Below are 18,679 nucleotides of genomic sequence, written 5' to 3'. Positions count from 1 at the left end.
CGATGGTGGTCAAGTAAAAGTGACACCAAGGAAGGAGCATCGGAGGAGGGGGTGGAATAAAAAGCCATGCGGAGTCGTCGGTGAAGTACCGCGGGTGACCGGAGAGGATGGCGGGAGGCAACCGGGAGCTGACGGTCACCTCCTCCCCGGCGGTGGCGGCGAACGCGGAGGGAGAGGAAATAGAAGTGTTGGAGAGCACTGACGTCCTTCCAGTGGCTCCCGAAGACGTAAGTGTGAGACAACTTTATTGGTAGGCAAAAGTATTGGTACATACTCCTGAATTCGACTTATTTATCCTTTTTTTTTTTTTGCAGTAAAAGGTGTCTATAAATTTCATTTGACAACCTCATTATTTTTATGTCATTTAAAAAACGCATATTGCCACTTGCTGTTGAGGGTCTACTGAAAATGACATCTCACGTGGTCAGCGTTCAGGTAACAGCCAATCACGGCTCATGCGACGTTCGCGAGCTGAGCCATAATCGGAGCACATATAATGTCATTTTCAGTAGACAGCAAGTGGCAAAATCCGTTTTTAGGTATGAATTGAATATAATAAAAACAAGGTATCAAATTAACTATGGAGAAAATACAGTTCAGTATGTCTGATGTGGTCTTCAGGTGTGCACGCCAGAAGGAGCATCATGTGAACTGAAGGAAAAAGTGTGATCAAAATGGTTTAATTCATTTAAATTCCATTCAATGAAGCAATTGCTGATGTTTATTTTATAAAGTATAAAACCACACAGTGGTGTTTTACAGTTTAAAAACACATGACAACTAGATTTTTTTCTGGATGTCTGGAATGGATTAACACCATTTCAATTCATTTTAGTGGGGAACGATGATTTGACATACATGTTTTGAACTGCAATTCTGGTCAAGCTACAAATTAAAAACTTTCTTCAATGGATCATTGTATGTTAACAACAGAGAAGTTCAAATTGATTTTAAATGTGGACTTAAAACACTAAAACATATTCCAGACCAATGGAACCTGCTAATGACGTCATTTAGTTTTTTGAGGACTGAGGCAGTACTCAGACGAACAAGAGCAGCTTCTTGTTGTCTTAAGCTTTTATATTATCTTCGGCTGCAGCTCAGTGAACACAATGATGAGGTAACAGCCCGGCGCACACGGCTTGTTAAGGATATTATTTTTAGTATCAACGTTTCCAAACAGGTTCTCGAGCCTGTCTAAATTCCCTCTTGTCCTTCTCTTTTTCCTAGAAATGGAAGGAGCTGTTTGACAAGGTAAGATGTGTCATTTGTGTTCATCCTGCACATGACCTTGGCGTTATCTGATTGATTACATGCAAGCATTTTGCTGGACTGTTTGGACGTAATTGGAGATCTTCCAAATGATACTTTTGTGTTACGACTGTTCGGTGGAACCTCGAAAGTGGAACAAAATTGAAAAGTTATGTGTACACAGTTTCTATGTGACTTAATTACTCGTCAGATTGATGTTTGCTGAGGTTTGGAAGAACCTTTTCCTCCCCCAAACCCGACTTTAGAAGTTTTAGTGTAGCTGCTAGACATTTCAGTTTACCAAGTGGTATAGTGTGTTTGGGTCCCAACTGCTGAACATTGGACACTCTCACTTTCCGTCATTTGCATTTCTGTTTCGCCTCATTAGGCAAATGTATTTTTAGATTTAAGTCGTGCACCATGCTGTTCGTTTTAAATCCTTTTTTTTCTTTTCAGTAAAGCCTGCATTAAAAAGTGCAACCGGGACTCTGACTTATTGTCAACGCAAACACACACACTGTAGGAAATTTGTGCGTCATCATCATTAAGCTTGATAATTCAGTTTGGGTGACATGCACACGCACACATGGGCGAGGGCATTTTGGTAATAATCACAAGAGAGAGGAACTCAAAGCAGCTGATGTTAGCAGCAGGTCGGGCTGACAGACGGTGGACGGACCCTATTACCACACGCACACACATACATACACACACAGTCCAGTCTGGGCGGCTGCCCCAGCACCTGCCTGCCCTGGGGCCCCTTTTCTTCGAGGAAATTCTATGTGTTTGTATGTATGTGTGTGTGGTATGGGGGGGGTTAATGGGGTGAGCCAGAGGCTCGTGTCAGACTGCCTTTTTTTTATCGTTGATGTTGTAAAGACGTGAGGTCACAAGGGATTACGGGAACGGCAAGAGGTTCCCTTGTGTGTGTTGATGTTCCATGAGTACATAAAAAAGCCTTATGTCTTTCCTTTGGATTTAAAAGTGTCCACACGGCGAGGTGATGTGCTTTTATTCTTTCTGCCTTCCTCAAGTTGCCGCTTCATGTTTCTCTATTGAGCCAAGGATGCCAGAAAAGACAAACAGGAAGGAGTTCATTGGAGTTTGATATGATGCTACATGGATTGGGGTATTTTTTTTAAGTCTAACTCGTTGACATATGCTGCAACTGTGAATACGATATTTTTACCGGGGTAAGGAAAGGTAATGAGAACGAGGATTTGATCCAGACCCGCATGCAAGCCCTCCCTAAAAACATTATTCCCACAAATACCAATAGACGTTTTGATACATCGTGACATAACAAAACGAGTAAAGCCTCCAAATGACTTTGTCAGCAGTCAAACGTTTTTGTGGGGATTTCCGGGGATTTGAGGATGGACCGTAGCTCATGTCCTGTATTTATCTGATAAACCGTATTAAGCGTGTTTAGATCACACAACAAATGGTTCTGGTCTCTCCTTGGGGGGAAGAATCTCTGATGGATTCCCTTGAAATGTGAAAATGTTGAAACTGTAGCTACCGAACAGACACAGTCATTAAAAGCATTTCCAGACGTCTTGAAACTCGCCTGGAAGTTCCCGGCAGATTTTCTGCAGATCCAGTCGGAGCCTCGGAATTACAGTTATTGTCGGACATGTTCGTGTGTGTGCGCGTGTGTTACACAATTACCTTTTGTGTTGACAACCACCACGCAGTGTTGGAAATGCCCTCGGCATGCACCCACCGCACAAGCTTAGTGATTAAACACTTTCACATGGCTGCCTGTTTTCCATGAAATGGCTTTTCTTGCTTGATGGCCGGGAAAAGAAAAAAAAAGCTTCAGTGTGAGTCGAGATATTTGAGCGATTGTGCGAGTAGGAGTTGATATGCAAGGAAGTTTGTTCGTAACAAATATTGTTCAAGTAGCAAGACTAGAAATAGATATATTTTAACTTGATGGATATTATGAATATTTTATCGGAGTAAATTTTCTAGAATCCACTCACTTAATAATTTGCTATTTTGTTGTTTAAAGTGGACTTGATCACCTGTGTCAGTCTTAGGTTAGCTTAGCATTGCTTCTTCATCCTCCCTGTGCTGCAACATCTTTTTTAATGTACTTTATTGACACCTACAAGTTTGGAATGCAACAGTATTAACCATGTGGTCAAGTGAGGGGCTTTTCCTTTTCCTAGCAATTTTCACATTTTTTAAATCAATATCGTCAGTTGAACGCTGATATGCTTCTCGGTATAATTGCCATCGACATGTGCACAGATGGCGAGGTCGCTCTCTGCTGACCCGTTCATCCAACATTCCCAAAACGACCGACACCGGCCGAGTTCAGGGGATCCCAAAGAATTTGAAGAAGCTGCTAATTACCGTCAGCGTATTTAAAAAGAAAACAACACATGACATCTCAAACGATTTCATTAAAAGATTTCATTCTAGATTATTGTTCTCTGCTGCTCCTCCACCTCAGGGCCCTAAATAGATTTTCATCCTGAAAAGCAGTGTTCCAGCTGGCCGAGTGTGAAAACAGTTTCCGCTTTTATGCGGAGGTATAAATAGCTGCCGCGCCTGTTGATCGGTAAATGGGGAAAAAGACGATGTGCCAAGGTTGGCCGTAATTGGCTTCACACTTGAAACTCACAGCAGCGCCAATATGAAATTGAAATGTTCCATGTGCCAGGTACAGTTTGCAATAGTTGATGATTTCTGATTTTTTTTTTTTTGTGTGTAACTTTAAAATTAATCGGTCAGTCAAAGCATGGGATAGAAATGGAGTGATTTCTATCTTGTTTTTCCCAACAATGCATTCTAATTGCGTGTGTTTGGAATATCAAAATGCAATAAATTGACCTGAACATATCTGGTTTGACACCATGTGGATTGTAGGATAGAGTAGCAGTTGCCATGACAACCCAAGAACACTGACCAGCCAGGACACCGCATATTAGTTAGCGTCAATCCGTTTCATTACTGCAATTTTTTTTTTTTTTAACGAAAACATAAACCATGAATTAGCTTCTTTCATCGTGCACTACAAATCTTTGTCAGATCATTTCGAAACATTTTGAGCAGAATGGTGGGTAAGTCTCCATTCATACCTAAAAAAAAAATGTCTTCAAAAGGTGGTTGAATGAACAACAGATGGGCTCCTCGCCGACACTTTCTTTGCTTCTATTGCTTCCATGGGGTTAGAATGACCAATAATAATAATAATAATGTGTTTGTGTGTGAGCACGCCCGTTAACTGCCTTCTTTTGCGGCCCATTAGCGAACGTTTCACCGAGTGTGCAATTTGGGAGGAAGTTTAGTCTAGCAAGGCAGATGGCACACTAACAATCCTCAACAAAGGCAGACGGCAACTCCAATCCGCCACGTGTACACGTCTGTGTAAGATTTATGATGCCAGATACGCTCCCTAAAACGTTTGTTGGCTTTTCTGATCGCTTTTTGTTGGCTTCTCGCAACTGTCCGTGAAGCAAACTGCCTCACCGGCATGTGATTTGTATTTTCATGATGGCTGTAAATGTTCTGTGTGCTGGTCTTGTTCCTTTACACAATGTCTTGTTGTTTCGTCTGGCAGAGGCGTTTTGGTTCTGGTCTCTATCTTGTGTCAACAAATCCTTTGTCAAATTCTTTCTAAGCATTGCTCAGATAGAACACACAAATATCTTTGTTCCAACTTCTTGATTGTGATCTGCAAAAAAAAAGATTGACCTTAACTGCTGCAGGCACTGATAGGTTCGAATTGGATTTTGCAGACAATGATGACAGTAATTATTCTGAAGATGCATCTCAATAAAATGAATTTAATTCCAACCGTGATGTGGAAATAACCAAACAGCCAGATTATATGAATTCATTAAACACAGGAAATTAAACTTCAGGGGACAATTTTCCATTCAGTAGCGCTAGGAAGTGCGCTAAGCCATTCGACTGGTATGGAAAAACATCTTCACCATGTCTTTATATATCATTTATCAACTATGATGTAACAAAATAGCTAGGTAGCTACAACACTTTATTTCGGCAGTCTCAGCTCATCCAAGGTGAGCGACAGTGCTTAGTCATAACGGCCCGACCTTTAGTTTTCCATTCCTGTATCATCTTTCAGGACACGGCTGATGAAATTTGACAACAGTGCCAAAGTGTTGAAGTAGGAGCTTTATTCTACCTTCATAATCTCTTTAAATGGCCAACATAGCTAATTAAATGGTTAATTGATGATTACAAGTTGATCAACTCAGAAATTAGACCTTTCACCAAAACAACCCTTTTTCCTTTCTCCTCCACATTTGCAGGAATTGAAGGGACAGACAGTCGCAGCTCCATTTGCCAGCTATTAGCAATCATAAATCTGCTCTGAATGGAGCCGCTGCCGTCATTGGCGCTGGAGCGGGTGTTGACCTCCAGGGGCAGGCCCGGAGGAGAAGAAGCGAGAGGAAGACAGCCAGCGAATAGCTCGTTAAACAAATGTTTCTCCCCTCTTTTTGTTCCCCTTCTTCTCGTTGTATAATTCCAGCCAGAGTGCTTGATGGAAGCTTTGGCTTGACGGTAATGAATGGCTCTCACCTCGCTGTAAAGGGGAGGATTTTTGCCAGATGAGGTCACAGACGTGCGTCTGCCTTTAAGATTGACCCCAGCGCGCCCTTTGCCTGACTGACACGGACACTCCATCAAGGTTTTGTTGATGCTTGTGTGCCTTTTGACTATCTCGGAGTCTTTTATTGCAAAACGTTGCCCCCCCCCCCCGCCGGAGGGACTTTGCGCATCTTGTTGATGTCACAAGCCGTCTCTCGGGCGTGAATGCTTTGCGGCAGCAGCAGGAGGTTAAGTGTTTATATGAACACACGCTGAAGTGCCTGCTGAGAGGCGCTGGGCTCGACCCCCTTTTCGCTACTCCAGACGCCCCAAGGGGCTCCGTTCCTAACTCTCACGCCTCCTCCTTCATTCCTTTAACTAGTCCTGAACCATTTTAAGAAAAAATTGAATTCTTTTCTTTTTTGTACAGAATCTGCAATTCCGATTCGAATCACAATTTTTTTTAAATTAAGTTTAATTGACTAACATGACAGAAAATTTGAGCTGTAAAAATTAATTCATTCAACAGTTAATTGCAGTAATTATTCGTTATTTTCTGTAGCCATTCATGCAAACAAGCATTTATCCTGCTTTTAATTTGTAAATCATCTAAATTGATTTAAAAAAGAATCGTGAGTACCTTTCGTACCATCGTTGAAATATTTTATTGCTGTTTTTTACTCACTGAACAATATCAAATCAACAAGAACAACTGGTTACTAAACAGGAAATGGGAAAAATACCTTTGCGATACCCTTTTTGCAAAACAGATTGATATCAAATCAACGGCTAGAATAATAATTGAGCCGATTAATAATCGTTTCTGGAAACTCCGATACTGACAGAAAATTCCATCATACCACCAGAAAATGAACAAACGGCACCGTGACGTGAATGACATTAGCCGGGATCAAAAAAAAACTCGGTTTCTTAATGCATGCATAGTCGAGTGGGGATTTCATAGACTAGCTCATCTTCAAGCATGTGTCAAGTGTTCAGGTGCGCACGTAGCTGCTTTGGGCATGTCCGTTGCTTGGCTACGGAATATTATGGTGAGAAAGTGGTGCATGTATGTGATGGCCTCAGAAGGCTGCGTAGGCGAGTGTGTGCTGCATGTATGTGCGTGTGTCAGCCCTAATCTGTTCACCCGGACTGGCGGCTCTACTCTCTGATTGGCTGATTTAATGTAAATAATAAGTGAGGCAAGTGATATTTTTTTATCAGTGATTTTTTTTTCTTTATAAGTGATGTAGTAAGAGCACTTGAATTAAATCTGCCTTAATTATCTTCTCCATCCATGATGACATAATGAGTCCAACTTCTTGAAACTTTTTTTCCCCCCCAATTTGGTGCTTCTGTGACACCGGTGAACACAAATGACAAAGGGGTCCGCCGGTTAGGACAGTGCTGACATTTTACGGTTGCCGTCTTCCGTGACGTGAATGGCGAATCCAAACGCTTGACCTTTTCTTGAGGGGTTTTCCGCAATAGGAGAAGCGATGTCTGGCCACCTAATAATGTGATAGTCACAGCTGCTTGTCACATTCCTCATGTCGTCTTCGGAGGATTGAATCGGAATGGCAATTTCGCCCCGTGCAGCATTCCTGCATCTTGACCTTCTCGGCGAAACAATAGTTCTTTTGTCTGGATTACTCTGAATCCTCCCTCTGTCGGAAAACAATGAAACAAGCAGCAGTGCCGGTTTGAACCAGGAGCTGTCAGGTCAGACACACACTGTGGTAGAGGTCATCTTATCCGCTTCAAGTAATGCGTGCGCTTCATTTCTCATCTCGCCGGACTTACTTTGTATACAATGACAATAAATTTATTTTCAGTCCTCGGATCAAATGAATGAGAGAAACACAGATGGATTTGGAAAAATAGCCCCCATCCATCGCCACTTTTGCATCCATGACATCAGGTGGCCTCGCACACTTGGCTGTGTTCGTTTTTAGCCAATGTCAGAAAGAGTGAGTCCTCCCACCCCTCCCATTCAGACCGCTGACAAGCTGTCGGCTCCATTCAACTTGAACTAGTCGGCTAAATGGGGCCAAGTCTGCTGGCGGGCCCGACGCTAAGCCCCCAGACCCACACCATGTCCCTGAGCTTACGACGGCCAACGGCGCTGATAATGTACTCTCTCAGCTGTGGCAGATAAGGTGACAAAAGGGTGTGTGTCTTTTGCTGGTCTGTGTGTGGTGTGTGTGTGTGTGACAGAAGGACAGAAATAGCGGCTCGAAGAGTGTCACATTGAGCACGACCCCACCCCAGTGTGAAGCAGCTGATTAACATGAGAAGGCCGATGTGTTTCCATTGTACCTGCTCGCTGCTCTCCCTTGGTGCAATTAGTAAAGGAAACGAGATCACTTCTCCTGCACTTCCTTCCTTCCTGCGCTTCCTTCCTTCCTGCGCTTTCTTCCTTCCTGTGCTTTTTTTCCTACCTTCCATCCTTCCTTCCTTTTTCCACTTTTCTGACAGCATTATTTGCCTATATTCACATTACCCATAAAAAAAATAAGATGTCAATCCAAAATGTGGCACACACACTATATTGGCAGCGCACGCACACTCTGTGAGTCTTGTCACGCCAGTTGCCACGGTGATTAGACACAGTCATGCCTGCCATTCCGCATCAACCTGCAGGGGGATGTTACTACTGGAACATTGCGACTCCTCCAGGCTGCTGTTTTATTTTTATGCTATACCCGTCACTCTTGTCATGTCACACAAGCAAAGTGGAAGTCAGTCTTTGCACGGTGTTTGTACCTGGAGCTAGCTAGCGTGTCGAACGAGGCAGTCGATGGATGTCGACAGTAAATCATGGCCGTCACTGCTTTCCACTTTGTACCCTGGGTCCTGCAGAGCTCGCCCGGCTTGTTTGTAAAATTCAAAATTCAATCTTCAACATAACTAAGAATCAATAAGAGGCTGCCCCCCCCCCTCACTTCCCAAACAGTATTTTTAAGATTACAATTTTGCTTTTTCTGATTTTCACAAGCTGCTTTATTTTTATGTTTGGACTCAGTCAGTCACCTGAAGGCAAGCTATTTTCTGCATTTTTTGTTTTTGTTGCCTTTCTGCATATTTGATACAAGGCTGGACATTTCTTTGGGCTTTAGGCAAGTCCTTGATATTTATGTTTTTAACAATGAGAATGCAAAACACCCTTTGAAAGACCCCCGATGCCCCGCTACCTCGCCTCGCTGCCATTTCATTCTCCAGACTGCAAAGATCCTTTCAGTATGAATGCTCATTATAGAAGAGAATACTTTGCATTTGAGGTCTGTGCACATTTTATGTGTACTTATTTGAATTTGGTGCTTTGGCCTTTCACTCTTTTGTAAGCCGCTTAAGTTACAGACAGCAACTTTGTTTATAATATTAAAATGCCTTGAAGTAAAATGGCTTTTAAATTGAATTGTGTTTAATTCCAACAGGAACAGTATAAAACATTTTTTTAGGATGGATGGGAAGCCACTCTGTCTCCAGACTCGCTTTCACTTTGTGTCGAAATCAATTGTTGCTGTCAGACAAGTAAGCACACATCACGCCAGATAACGGACATATTTAGGAGTATTATTTTGTTAATGTGTGTGTTTGTTGTGTGTTGTGTGTGGGGGGGAGGTGTTCGGTGAGGGTCTTGGATTGAACTATAATCCTTTTGCCCTGGTTGGAAATGACCCTCTTTGGTCTGGTGCAAACAATATGACACAATATGACAATCAGGACACACACACACACACGCGCTTAACCCTTCCTTCATTGTCTTAGTCGTGACATTCACTGCATCGTGTTTTTTCTTCATCATGGGCAAATGCCTGCAGCAGAAAGTGGCTGATTTGCTGCAACACAAGGTTGGTTGGCTCTTTTTGTGAACTAAAACTTAGCTTTTACGTAAAACGTGTGTGTGTGTGCCTAGAATAGTTGTGGTGCGGTGTGTGGTGTGCTTTCCTGGGGACAATATTGTGCGAGTTAAGAGATGCAGTGCAAGTTTAATCATAGTCAGCCTGTTTCTTTTTTTCCTCATCAGGGAACCAATATGTATATTCCGCCTCCTCTGCAGCAGATGCGAAATATTTTTGCCCGTCCTCATGTCTCGTTTAAGTGCACTTGCCTAGTATGATTATTTACTTTTTTTTTTAGACATTGAGAACAGTATGTGCATCTCCCACACACAATCAACATTCTGTTTACTGCCTGGTGTCACACAACAAACTGAACTGGTTCAAATGTGTCAGCGTGGGTGGGGAAGATATTGTACTACTTTCGTGTTTATTAAATTCATCAGCACTCATATTTTTAACTACTTTTTCTAGGAAAAACGAAATAAATTGTGAATATACACTACTAACAAAGCAATATTGGCAGTGTGTCGGTCGAAATTCCTTAGTTTCGTTGGGCCACAGGGAAAAGAAAATGGACGCTTGCCAAGTTCCATGTTGTTGCCTGATGTCCTACTGACTATTTGGCAAACAGTTTCTGACAGCCGTGAGAGGCATAATTTTATATGTAAGCTATCTTTAATGAAAATAGATTCCAAATCTTTTTTTTTTTTTTTTATCAATCTGCTGTGTGTGTTCACCTACAGTATGACGTGGACAATTCGGGCTTTATCAGTACCGAGCGCTTCAGGGACCTTTTGGCGACGCATGGCTCCGAGCTGGACCCCCACAAGCTCGAAGTCCTCTTGGCCCTGGCAGATGGTAACGCAGATGGAAAAATCTGCTACCAGGATTTCGTCAACCTGGTGAGACGGTCACGACTTTTTAGTTATTTTTCGTAATTGGCGACCTGAGACCTGGCAACTGTGATGTCATTGTCAGTTGGCAGCAAATAGCAAAATGGCCGCCCCCTGGGGAAACAGTGATTTTGCTGTTTAACCCGTACTCCAAAATTTTGACACTTGAGAGCACATACAACATATTATCCTTCCACTTTAATGCTATTTTTAAATATATGAAACTAAACTGAAAAAATATTCCAAATACAAGGCAGACAAATAAAACGTGCACCCAAATGAATGCTAGCATTTAAACACGCTAACGTGCTTATTTGCAATCTGGCATGTTTACCTTTCTTACCTAATATCTTAACCTGGAATTTTTTTTTTCTGCTCTAAGGCAATATTTGTAGTCTTTTGGAGATAGAGTATTGCTTGAGAGCATCTCCATGCATGCGTTGCCCCTGGTGTGCCGTCTGAAAGTGGCCATGGCAACTAATCATTTTCCCACACTTTTTTCCTCCTGACATAAAGGGGGAAATAATTGGCTTCTTCTAAACTTCTCCAGATACTGATCCCTAGTGTAATGCTAAAAGTCTCATGAAATAGTGCAAGAAAACTCATCTTCTACTTTTCTCCTGATTTCCCATCTTTATAAGTCTTATATTTTATACTTAGTTTTATTTGCAAACCACAAGATTCATCATTTTGGCACGCTGTAGGATTTCCGATGCCACATATTTATTTTGTACGAATTGTTTTCTACTGTATCTTTAACATTTGTACCTGGAGTGTTTTATTATTTTCTTCAGTTTGTTTTTAAAGTTCAATAATAATATGCAGGAGAGTCATTATGTTGTCATGGAGATTGTTGTAAAGGCACATTGACTATAGTTGCACTGCAAAGTCTCATTGCAGCATAATCTTTACTACTAATTTGTACAAACAATTAATAATAATAATTTTACAAAGAAACTGTGGAAGCACTGTGCAAGACTAAGTTGACCGCTGCAATACAAGGAACATTTTTGCTTGCAGTTCAACTCCTTGGAGGCAGACAGCGGTAAGGGGAGGAGTTTTTGTTGGTTGCTAGGTGATGATAATGGCATTCTACGGTCTGTGTGGCCTGTTCTCAGAAAGCGCTGTTATGGCGCTTCAGTCATGCGTTGAGTGGATTTGACAGAGTACAGTTCTTGACAAAAGTATTGGAACACTCAGGCCTATTCCTTTATTCGCCCCGTGTTCACTTAGACCGCGTGAGTGTGTTGAACTTCATTTCAAATATCTCTGATTTCCAGATGAGCAACAAGCGCTCCAATAGTTTCCGGAGGGCAATCCTCCAGGGGGGCAGGCACTTAAAAGGCAACAGTCTCCGAGATGAGGTCGGCCTGGGTCTTTCCCAGCGCCTGGTCCGACATGTCGCTTATGAGACGTTGCCGCGTGAAGTGGATCGCAAGTGGTATTTTGACAGCTACAATTACTGGCCCCCACCATGGCTGATCCTGACCATCACCATTCTTGAGGTAAATGATCGAGTAAGGGAAGAGAAAAGACTTAAATGCCGGAACTGTATCACCTAAAAAAAAAAAGAATAGTAGTAACGAGCCATGTTTGTAATCACTGTAAATCACTGCCACTGTCTGTATTTTTGTGTCGTAGGTAGTCGTGTTTTTTTATTATGGGTGTCATCTGGACCGCCTAGTTCTGCAGGTATCCAGCTCATCATTCCTTAAGAGTCCTCTACCTTACCACCCGCAGCTCCGGGCCCAGGCCTGGAGGTACCTCAGCTACATTTTCATGCACACCGGGTGAGTTGTACAGTCAACTACAGCCTTCGTTCAAAAAACCCCAAAACAATGCAACATAGGCTAGAAAAAGCTTAAACACACATGAGACTTGGTGATTGTAGATTGGAGGTCATTCCTCAGCGTGTCACATGCCCTGGAGATGTCCCTGAGTGTTTGGTCAGGCCTCACCCAGTTGATCAATATTGTTTCCTTCCTGATCATTGAACCATCTGGCGTTGGTGGTTTGTCATGCGCTAAATAGATTATTGGCACACTTGGTCGACATTGTTTGCGTTCTTGTTTGCTGGGAAGGTTTGCACTCATTCCTGCTGCGGCTCTTTGTTGTGTGCCCAACGCAGTCCAAACTGGATTTTGGACTAAATGAGGGTTAGACAAAAGGACACTGGAGCTCTGAAGGTTGACGGAGAACTTTTTAGATTAGTTATTATAGTATTGCTTTTGCTCCAAATCCTACTACACCTCCATGAATTGTTTTTTCTCCTGATTATTCCATCTGCGTGTGTGTGTGTGATAGTATTGAACACCTGAGCCTGAATATGGCCATGCAGCTGCTGGTGGGAGTCCCCCTGGAGATGGTCCACGGGGCGGCGAGGATCGGACTGGTCTACGCGTGTGGCGTCTTGGCAGGTGTGTGGGCCACCAAGCGCTGCATGACTTCATATTAATTGACAATACACGTACATCTTCTCTCTGATATAAAAACACAAGGTCTCACCTTTCAAACCGAATTGCTCGACCCATCTGTTTGCTCTTGAGAATCGCGTTCCGATTATGTCGTATGTATGTCTGTGTGATGGGGGTCTTCTGGACAGATGGCTCTGTGTTGCTTTATTCCTTCCAGTTGTGGGGGTTGAGCAGGGTCCCTCAAAAGCCCCCCCTTGACATGTACAACAGTGCCATAAGAGTCATAGCTAGGCTAGCTCAATCAAATAAAAGGCATAAAATTGCACTCAATAATTGGTTCAATAACAAACCAAAGATGGATTTTCACCTTTGAATGAACCTATTGTCGTCGTATTCTTCTCGCCTCATTATTCTTCACGGGCTATTGTTGTCGAGGGGAGCGTGCTAAATTGCTAAATATGAAATACTCCATTCAGACTTTTGATTACTATTCATGCAAATTGTCTCCGTCTCTGAATCTTTCCCACTGTGTGGTTGCTGGCGCGTGTGTGTGGTGGTTGAGTGCAGAGGTCAGTGACAAGCCCCCTGTGGGTAGCAGCCGAAGCGGCCCGTACAGAATTAAGCCCAGAGTGAAATGAGCAGGGAAAGGTTGCGTAAATCAGGCACACGCAAGTCAGCTGTTTTAATTAGATATCGACCACCAACGGCGAGAAGGGGGAGGGCGGCTTTTTGTATCGACCGTGCCTGCCTGCGAGTCATATTTCCTCCTAGACATCAATGTGATCAAATAAACATCAGTGTAAATGGGGCGTCACATTTTGATCACCCTCACACATTTACTGTTCAGTCATTACTTGCAAGTATATATTTTATCACTTATTGACAGCTAAATTTAACATCCAGCTATAAAAATCAAATGGAGCGGCTTTGTTAGTGGACATTAATAAGAAAATAATGAATCTGATTAATTATATATTCATGTATGTATAATCCAGTTTTTGACTATTTTAGTTATTTTTTTTAAATGCATTGTTAGGTTTTTACAGACAGAGTGAATAAATGTTAAGAGAAACGCACCAACGGACAGACCACAAGTGAGGCAGAATATTGAGTCGTAGCTTGCGCAAGGAGTGCAGTACAGACAGCTTACAATGCCCAACCTACACTAAAGTCTGTCTGCATCCTTGCTCTCTTTATTTGGGGAATTTTCCTCATCACATGTGTAGCAGAAACCAAATAAGGGTAGGGGGAAGCGCAAACGGTTTCTGCTTTTGGTAAGCGCAGGAAACTTCTGGTGTGTGTAGATTACTGCAAACGTTATGCTAATGTGGCGACATAGGAAAGAGCAAACAGAGTTCATCAAGTTCAATGGGTTCAAGCAGTCTTATCAGCAAGGACCAGGGGCGCTCCCAGCGCTCCATTTCTTGAGGGTGTGAGGTGCCGAGTCAGCCACTTGAGGAAGGCTGACACAATGTCGTTGCTGCTGTCTCTCGCTGACCGAGACAAGACCTCACACCTTGGCTGATGTGGTATTCTGTGGTGGACATAAGAACAGCAAAGCAGAACAACGAACGCACGTACGCAGATCTAATCTAACGGTAGATCTAACGAGACATCATTTACTGTAATATAGTAATATAGAAACTAAAAGAGAACGCATGATAACATATATATACAATTTTCCAACAATTCCCCCCTGTTTATCATAAGTTCTCAGAGACCCTCAAATCACCCAAAGGCTACTTCAAAAGATTTTCAGCCGCAGGATCATACGTCATAAGAACAAATTTACACCCGGGAGGCGACCGAAGCCAATCAGACAACGTCGGACTCAGGAAAAAGGTCGGACAGGTCCACAGCGGGGGCCTCATCAATGGAGTCAATGCGAAGATGACAACTCGGGGGCCGTGGGAGCTCAAAGTCGTCCTCAGGGAGCAACGGAAAAGCGTCAGCCGGCGGAGAGATAGCGGTCGTAATCAATTTATTAATTAGGGACCGGAGACACGGAATGCAACAACATCCACACAAGGTCAAAACAGCAGAAAAAACGGCAAGGGAGACTAGGACCGAGGAAACCAGGGTGCGGTACTTGCCGAACACATTCAGCCAGCTGTTCCAAACCTCCGTGTTCACACCACTGTGGTCCTTCATCTTCCCATTCAAGGTCCTCAAACCCTCAAGGGCCAGGGACAGGCTTCCGCCGGCTGCAGTGTTATTTGGGATAAAAGTGCATCCTTGCTCTCTTTATTTGGGGAATTTTCCTCATCACATGTGTAGCAGAAACCAAATAAGGGTAGGGGGAAGCGCAAACGGTTTCTGCTTTTGGTAAGCGCAGGAAACTTCTGGTGTGTGTAGATTACTGCAAACGTTATGCTAATGTGGCGACATAGGAAAGAGCAAACAGAGTTCATCAAGTTCAATGGGTTCAAGCAGTCTTATCAGCAAGGACCAGGGGCGCTCCCAGCGCTCCATTTCTTGAGGGTGTGAGGTGCCGAGTCAGCCACTTGAGGAAGGCTGACACAATGTCGTTGCTGCTGTCTCTCGCTGACCGAGACAAGACCTCACACCTTGGCTGATGTGGTATTCTGTGGTGGACATAAGAACAGCAAAGCAGAACAACGAACGCACGTACGCAGATCTAATCTAACGGTAGATCTAACGAGACATCATTTACTGTAATATAGTAATATAGAAACTAAAAGAGAACGCATGATAACATATATATACAATTTTCCAACATGCATTTTCACCTTGCTAGTCTAGCGTTATTTTTGAAGTCATTCATAAAAACGTTTTTATATTTATCGCTAATAATAATCCAGTGCTAAGAACATCCAAACAAGCATGACAGGGGCTCAGCGGGCACATACACACTGAGGTCATAGGTCAAGTCTTGAGTTATTGAGCGGTCAATTGCCTTCTTGGTAGGACGCACACTCGTGTCCTTTTGTGGGACTCAATGAACTCGTATGTCGACAGCTGAATGAAGGCTGTAAACAAAGGAAACCCATAAAAAGCAAACTTCATGTTTGGGTGCTTTGCATGCAGCCAATTGTATTTTGTTAACAGGATAAACACTTCAGTTTCCAGGGTTAGAATAAAATCTTTATTGCTCATTTAATCCAACACTAATTCAATTACGGTAGCTTCACATAATCGCTAGGAGATTCTTTTTAATGAATGGAAAAGGGATAGTTTCGTTTTATTACAACTGTGAAGCCTTGAAGTAAAACTGTATAGATTGCTTTCTCATTTTTCACTGGGCAGTTCAATCTAGACACACTTTGAAGACTTGTATTAGCATTTATCGCACTTGCCGTATTGGTTCTAAAATTAATCTCGCTGACGTTATCTCATATGTGATGCATCTGATCTCCGCAGGCTCTCTGGCCGTGTCCGTCACTGACATGACGGCTCCCGTGGTCGGTTCGTCTGGTGGGGTGTACGCTCTGGTTTCTGCTCACCTGGCCAATGTCGTCATGGTAATAAATGCGTGTGCGTCTCTGTGTTGTGTGTGACTCAACGTGATGAGTTCGATGGTTATCCAATCACTCACGACACTTCATCATCAAAGCAGGTTCTTTTTTAGGACCCGCCTGCAGGTGCAGCAGCATCTGAACATGCCGTACAATCCTAGACATTTTGTGAAGACTTGATTTTGGACCCTAATATTGATTGTCTTACTGTTCATTCTGTCTTTCCTTTATAGAACTGGTCCGGCATGAAGTGTCAGTTTAAATTATTCCGGATGGCCATGGCTCTGGTGTGCAGTAAGTCTGATTAATTTCGTCAACCTGTAAGATATTTTAACCAATATTTATTGAACTTTTCTTTTTTTTTCTTTGCAAACACAGTGAGTGTTGAATTTGGCCGGGCGGTGTGGCTCCGCTTTTACCCGCCAGCATTTCCTCCTTGCCCCAACCCCAGCTTTGTAGCTCACTTGGGCGGGGTGATGGTGGGTCTCACCCTGGGCGTGGTGGTCCTGCAGAACTACGAGCAGCGGCTTCAGGAGCAATCCCTCTTTTGGATCTTCTTCTGCGTCTACACTTTGTTTGTGCTCTGCGCCGTGTTCTGGAACATTTTTGCCTACAGTTTGCTTGAAGTGCGATTGCCTCCACCACCATGACACCATTGTCGTGATGAAGTAGCATCAGTTGTGACAGAGGCGGGATGTAGCAGAACTGTGTACGCTTGTTCCCCATTTTGATCTTCTGTATGAGGACAGCACAGTGAGGAGTGGTTATTACATGTGCCTCGCACTTAAAAGGTTCAAGGTTCCATAGTGAGCTTCGGCCTTCCAGTGTGGAGCACTCTCTCTGCTCTGCTTCCACCCACAATCCCAAAACATCACTTACGTATTTCTGCATTTGCTTTTGCCAAGTGTGGCAGTTTTATTTATTGCTAATTCATTTTTGAACTTAATTTCCAAACGAGCTAATCCACTCCTTTCCTTTGACGTCTCTCGTTTCTTTTCTGCAAATGCTTGAATGTTGAAGAGGTTTACTGATAGATGTTATAGCACCACCTCCTGCTTTGGCATGAACTTGCAGCCCAAACGCTCCAAAACCACTAATATTAGTGATAATGATACCTTTATTTTTGACATGAGGATAGGAATTTTATTTTTAAATTCATGTGTATGTGGACATTAGTCTCTTGCTACACTCAACCCGATGGTGCCTACTCATGACTTGGGAAAAGTAAATCTGCACAACTCATTTTGTCATCACGAGAGGTTTGCTATTTTGGATTATTGTGAACTATATTTTGCAATAAAACATGCAAACTTGGAGAGTTTTTCATTGTGCAGCAGCGACAGGCATAAGGTCACCATTATGGTTAATTTCAAGTTCATAAATTGTGAGATGACACAGTTCCATTTCATCATAAGGCTTTTTTATATTCAATGTCCTCCAAACCTTATCCATGTGTCTCTGACCTTGTTTGTAACAACTGCATCAAAATGTGTGTATACAGCTCAATACATAAGCACAAGTGCCATTCAGAAATGATAAGCTTTCAGATGTGATGCCAAACTGTTGTGTTTAGAGATTGTGAACGTCTGCTGATTTTAATTGTTGTTGGTATGATGGCGATCTGTATTATGACAACAAAACAAACAGCTGCCCCTCAAGTGTGACTTTGACTCACTGAAGCGGTGTTAGTTCACACTCAAGTCATGATGCAAACAATTGGAAAGAGTTGTTGTATTGATTTGAGTTTTCGTTGGTACTGTAATTTTAACCATGTTACTCTGGTAACTGCTTCGCACAAAACTGATTCATGTATATTTAAACACAGATTCACATGTTTGCTGTTTTTAATCCGAGATATTGATATGTTGCGTGCATTGTGTGGCCTGTCTGCATTGTATATAATATCTTGTATGCCTCCTATTTAAAAGTGAGTCTGAAAATAGTCTACATATATATCATCGGGACTGTGACACGTCACTAATGTGATGGGTACTAATATTTTAACATTGTGGATATTTTGTAGATTTGATATGTAAATACTGGAGTAATTAAACCATTTTATACAGAAACAAAACTGTTGATTATTATTAAATATCTATACATACATTTGCTATAGTGCATGTCATCATTAGGTCAAAAGTCAACTCCTTGATTTTTAGAACTATGATGTAGATCTGCTAGGGAGTTTATTTCTTTTTTATATGTATTAGTTCTGAGTCAAGCTATAC

At 42.5% G+C, this 18,679-nt stretch overlaps 1 protein-coding gene across 6 annotated transcripts; it reads left to right on the top strand.

The window, feature by feature from the left end:
* The first annotated feature begins 85 nt into the window (after positions 1 to 85).
* rhbdl3 (rhomboid, veinlet-like 3 (Drosophila)) lies at positions 86 to 18,557 on the top strand. 6 transcript variants are annotated; one of them, XM_061273452.1, is made up of 10 exons: positions 111 to 227; positions 1,231 to 1,254; positions 5,544 to 5,923; positions 10,412 to 10,570; positions 11,842 to 12,066; positions 12,203 to 12,351; positions 12,866 to 12,978; positions 16,357 to 16,457; positions 16,685 to 16,745; positions 16,830 to 18,557. In XM_061273452.1, the coding sequence occupies exons 5-10, from the start codon at positions 11,842 to 11,844 to the stop codon at positions 17,099 to 17,101; spliced, it is 921 nt and encodes a 306-aa protein (XP_061129436.1). In that variant the 5' UTR covers positions 111 to 227; positions 1,231 to 1,254; positions 5,544 to 5,923; positions 10,412 to 10,570; the 3' UTR covers positions 17,102 to 18,557. The 6 variants fall into 6 exon arrangements, with proteins under 6 accessions (XP_061129433.1, XP_061129434.1, XP_061129436.1 ...); XM_061273449.1 differs by lacking the exon at positions 5,544 to 5,923 and having other exon boundaries at positions 86 to 227; XM_061273454.1 differs by lacking the exon at positions 5,544 to 5,923 and having other exon boundaries at positions 141 to 250.
* Positions 18,558 to 18,679: the final 122 nt, after the last annotated feature.

This window comes from Syngnathus typhle, linkage group LG3 (genome assembly GCF_033458585.1).
Source record: "Syngnathus typhle isolate RoL2023-S1 ecotype Sweden linkage group LG3, RoL_Styp_1.0, whole genome shotgun sequence".
Taxonomy (NCBI): domain Eukaryota; kingdom Metazoa; phylum Chordata; class Actinopteri; order Syngnathiformes; family Syngnathidae; genus Syngnathus; species Syngnathus typhle.
Note: the sequence above shows the minus strand (reverse complement) of the source record. Positions and strands in the feature narration are given on the sequence as shown.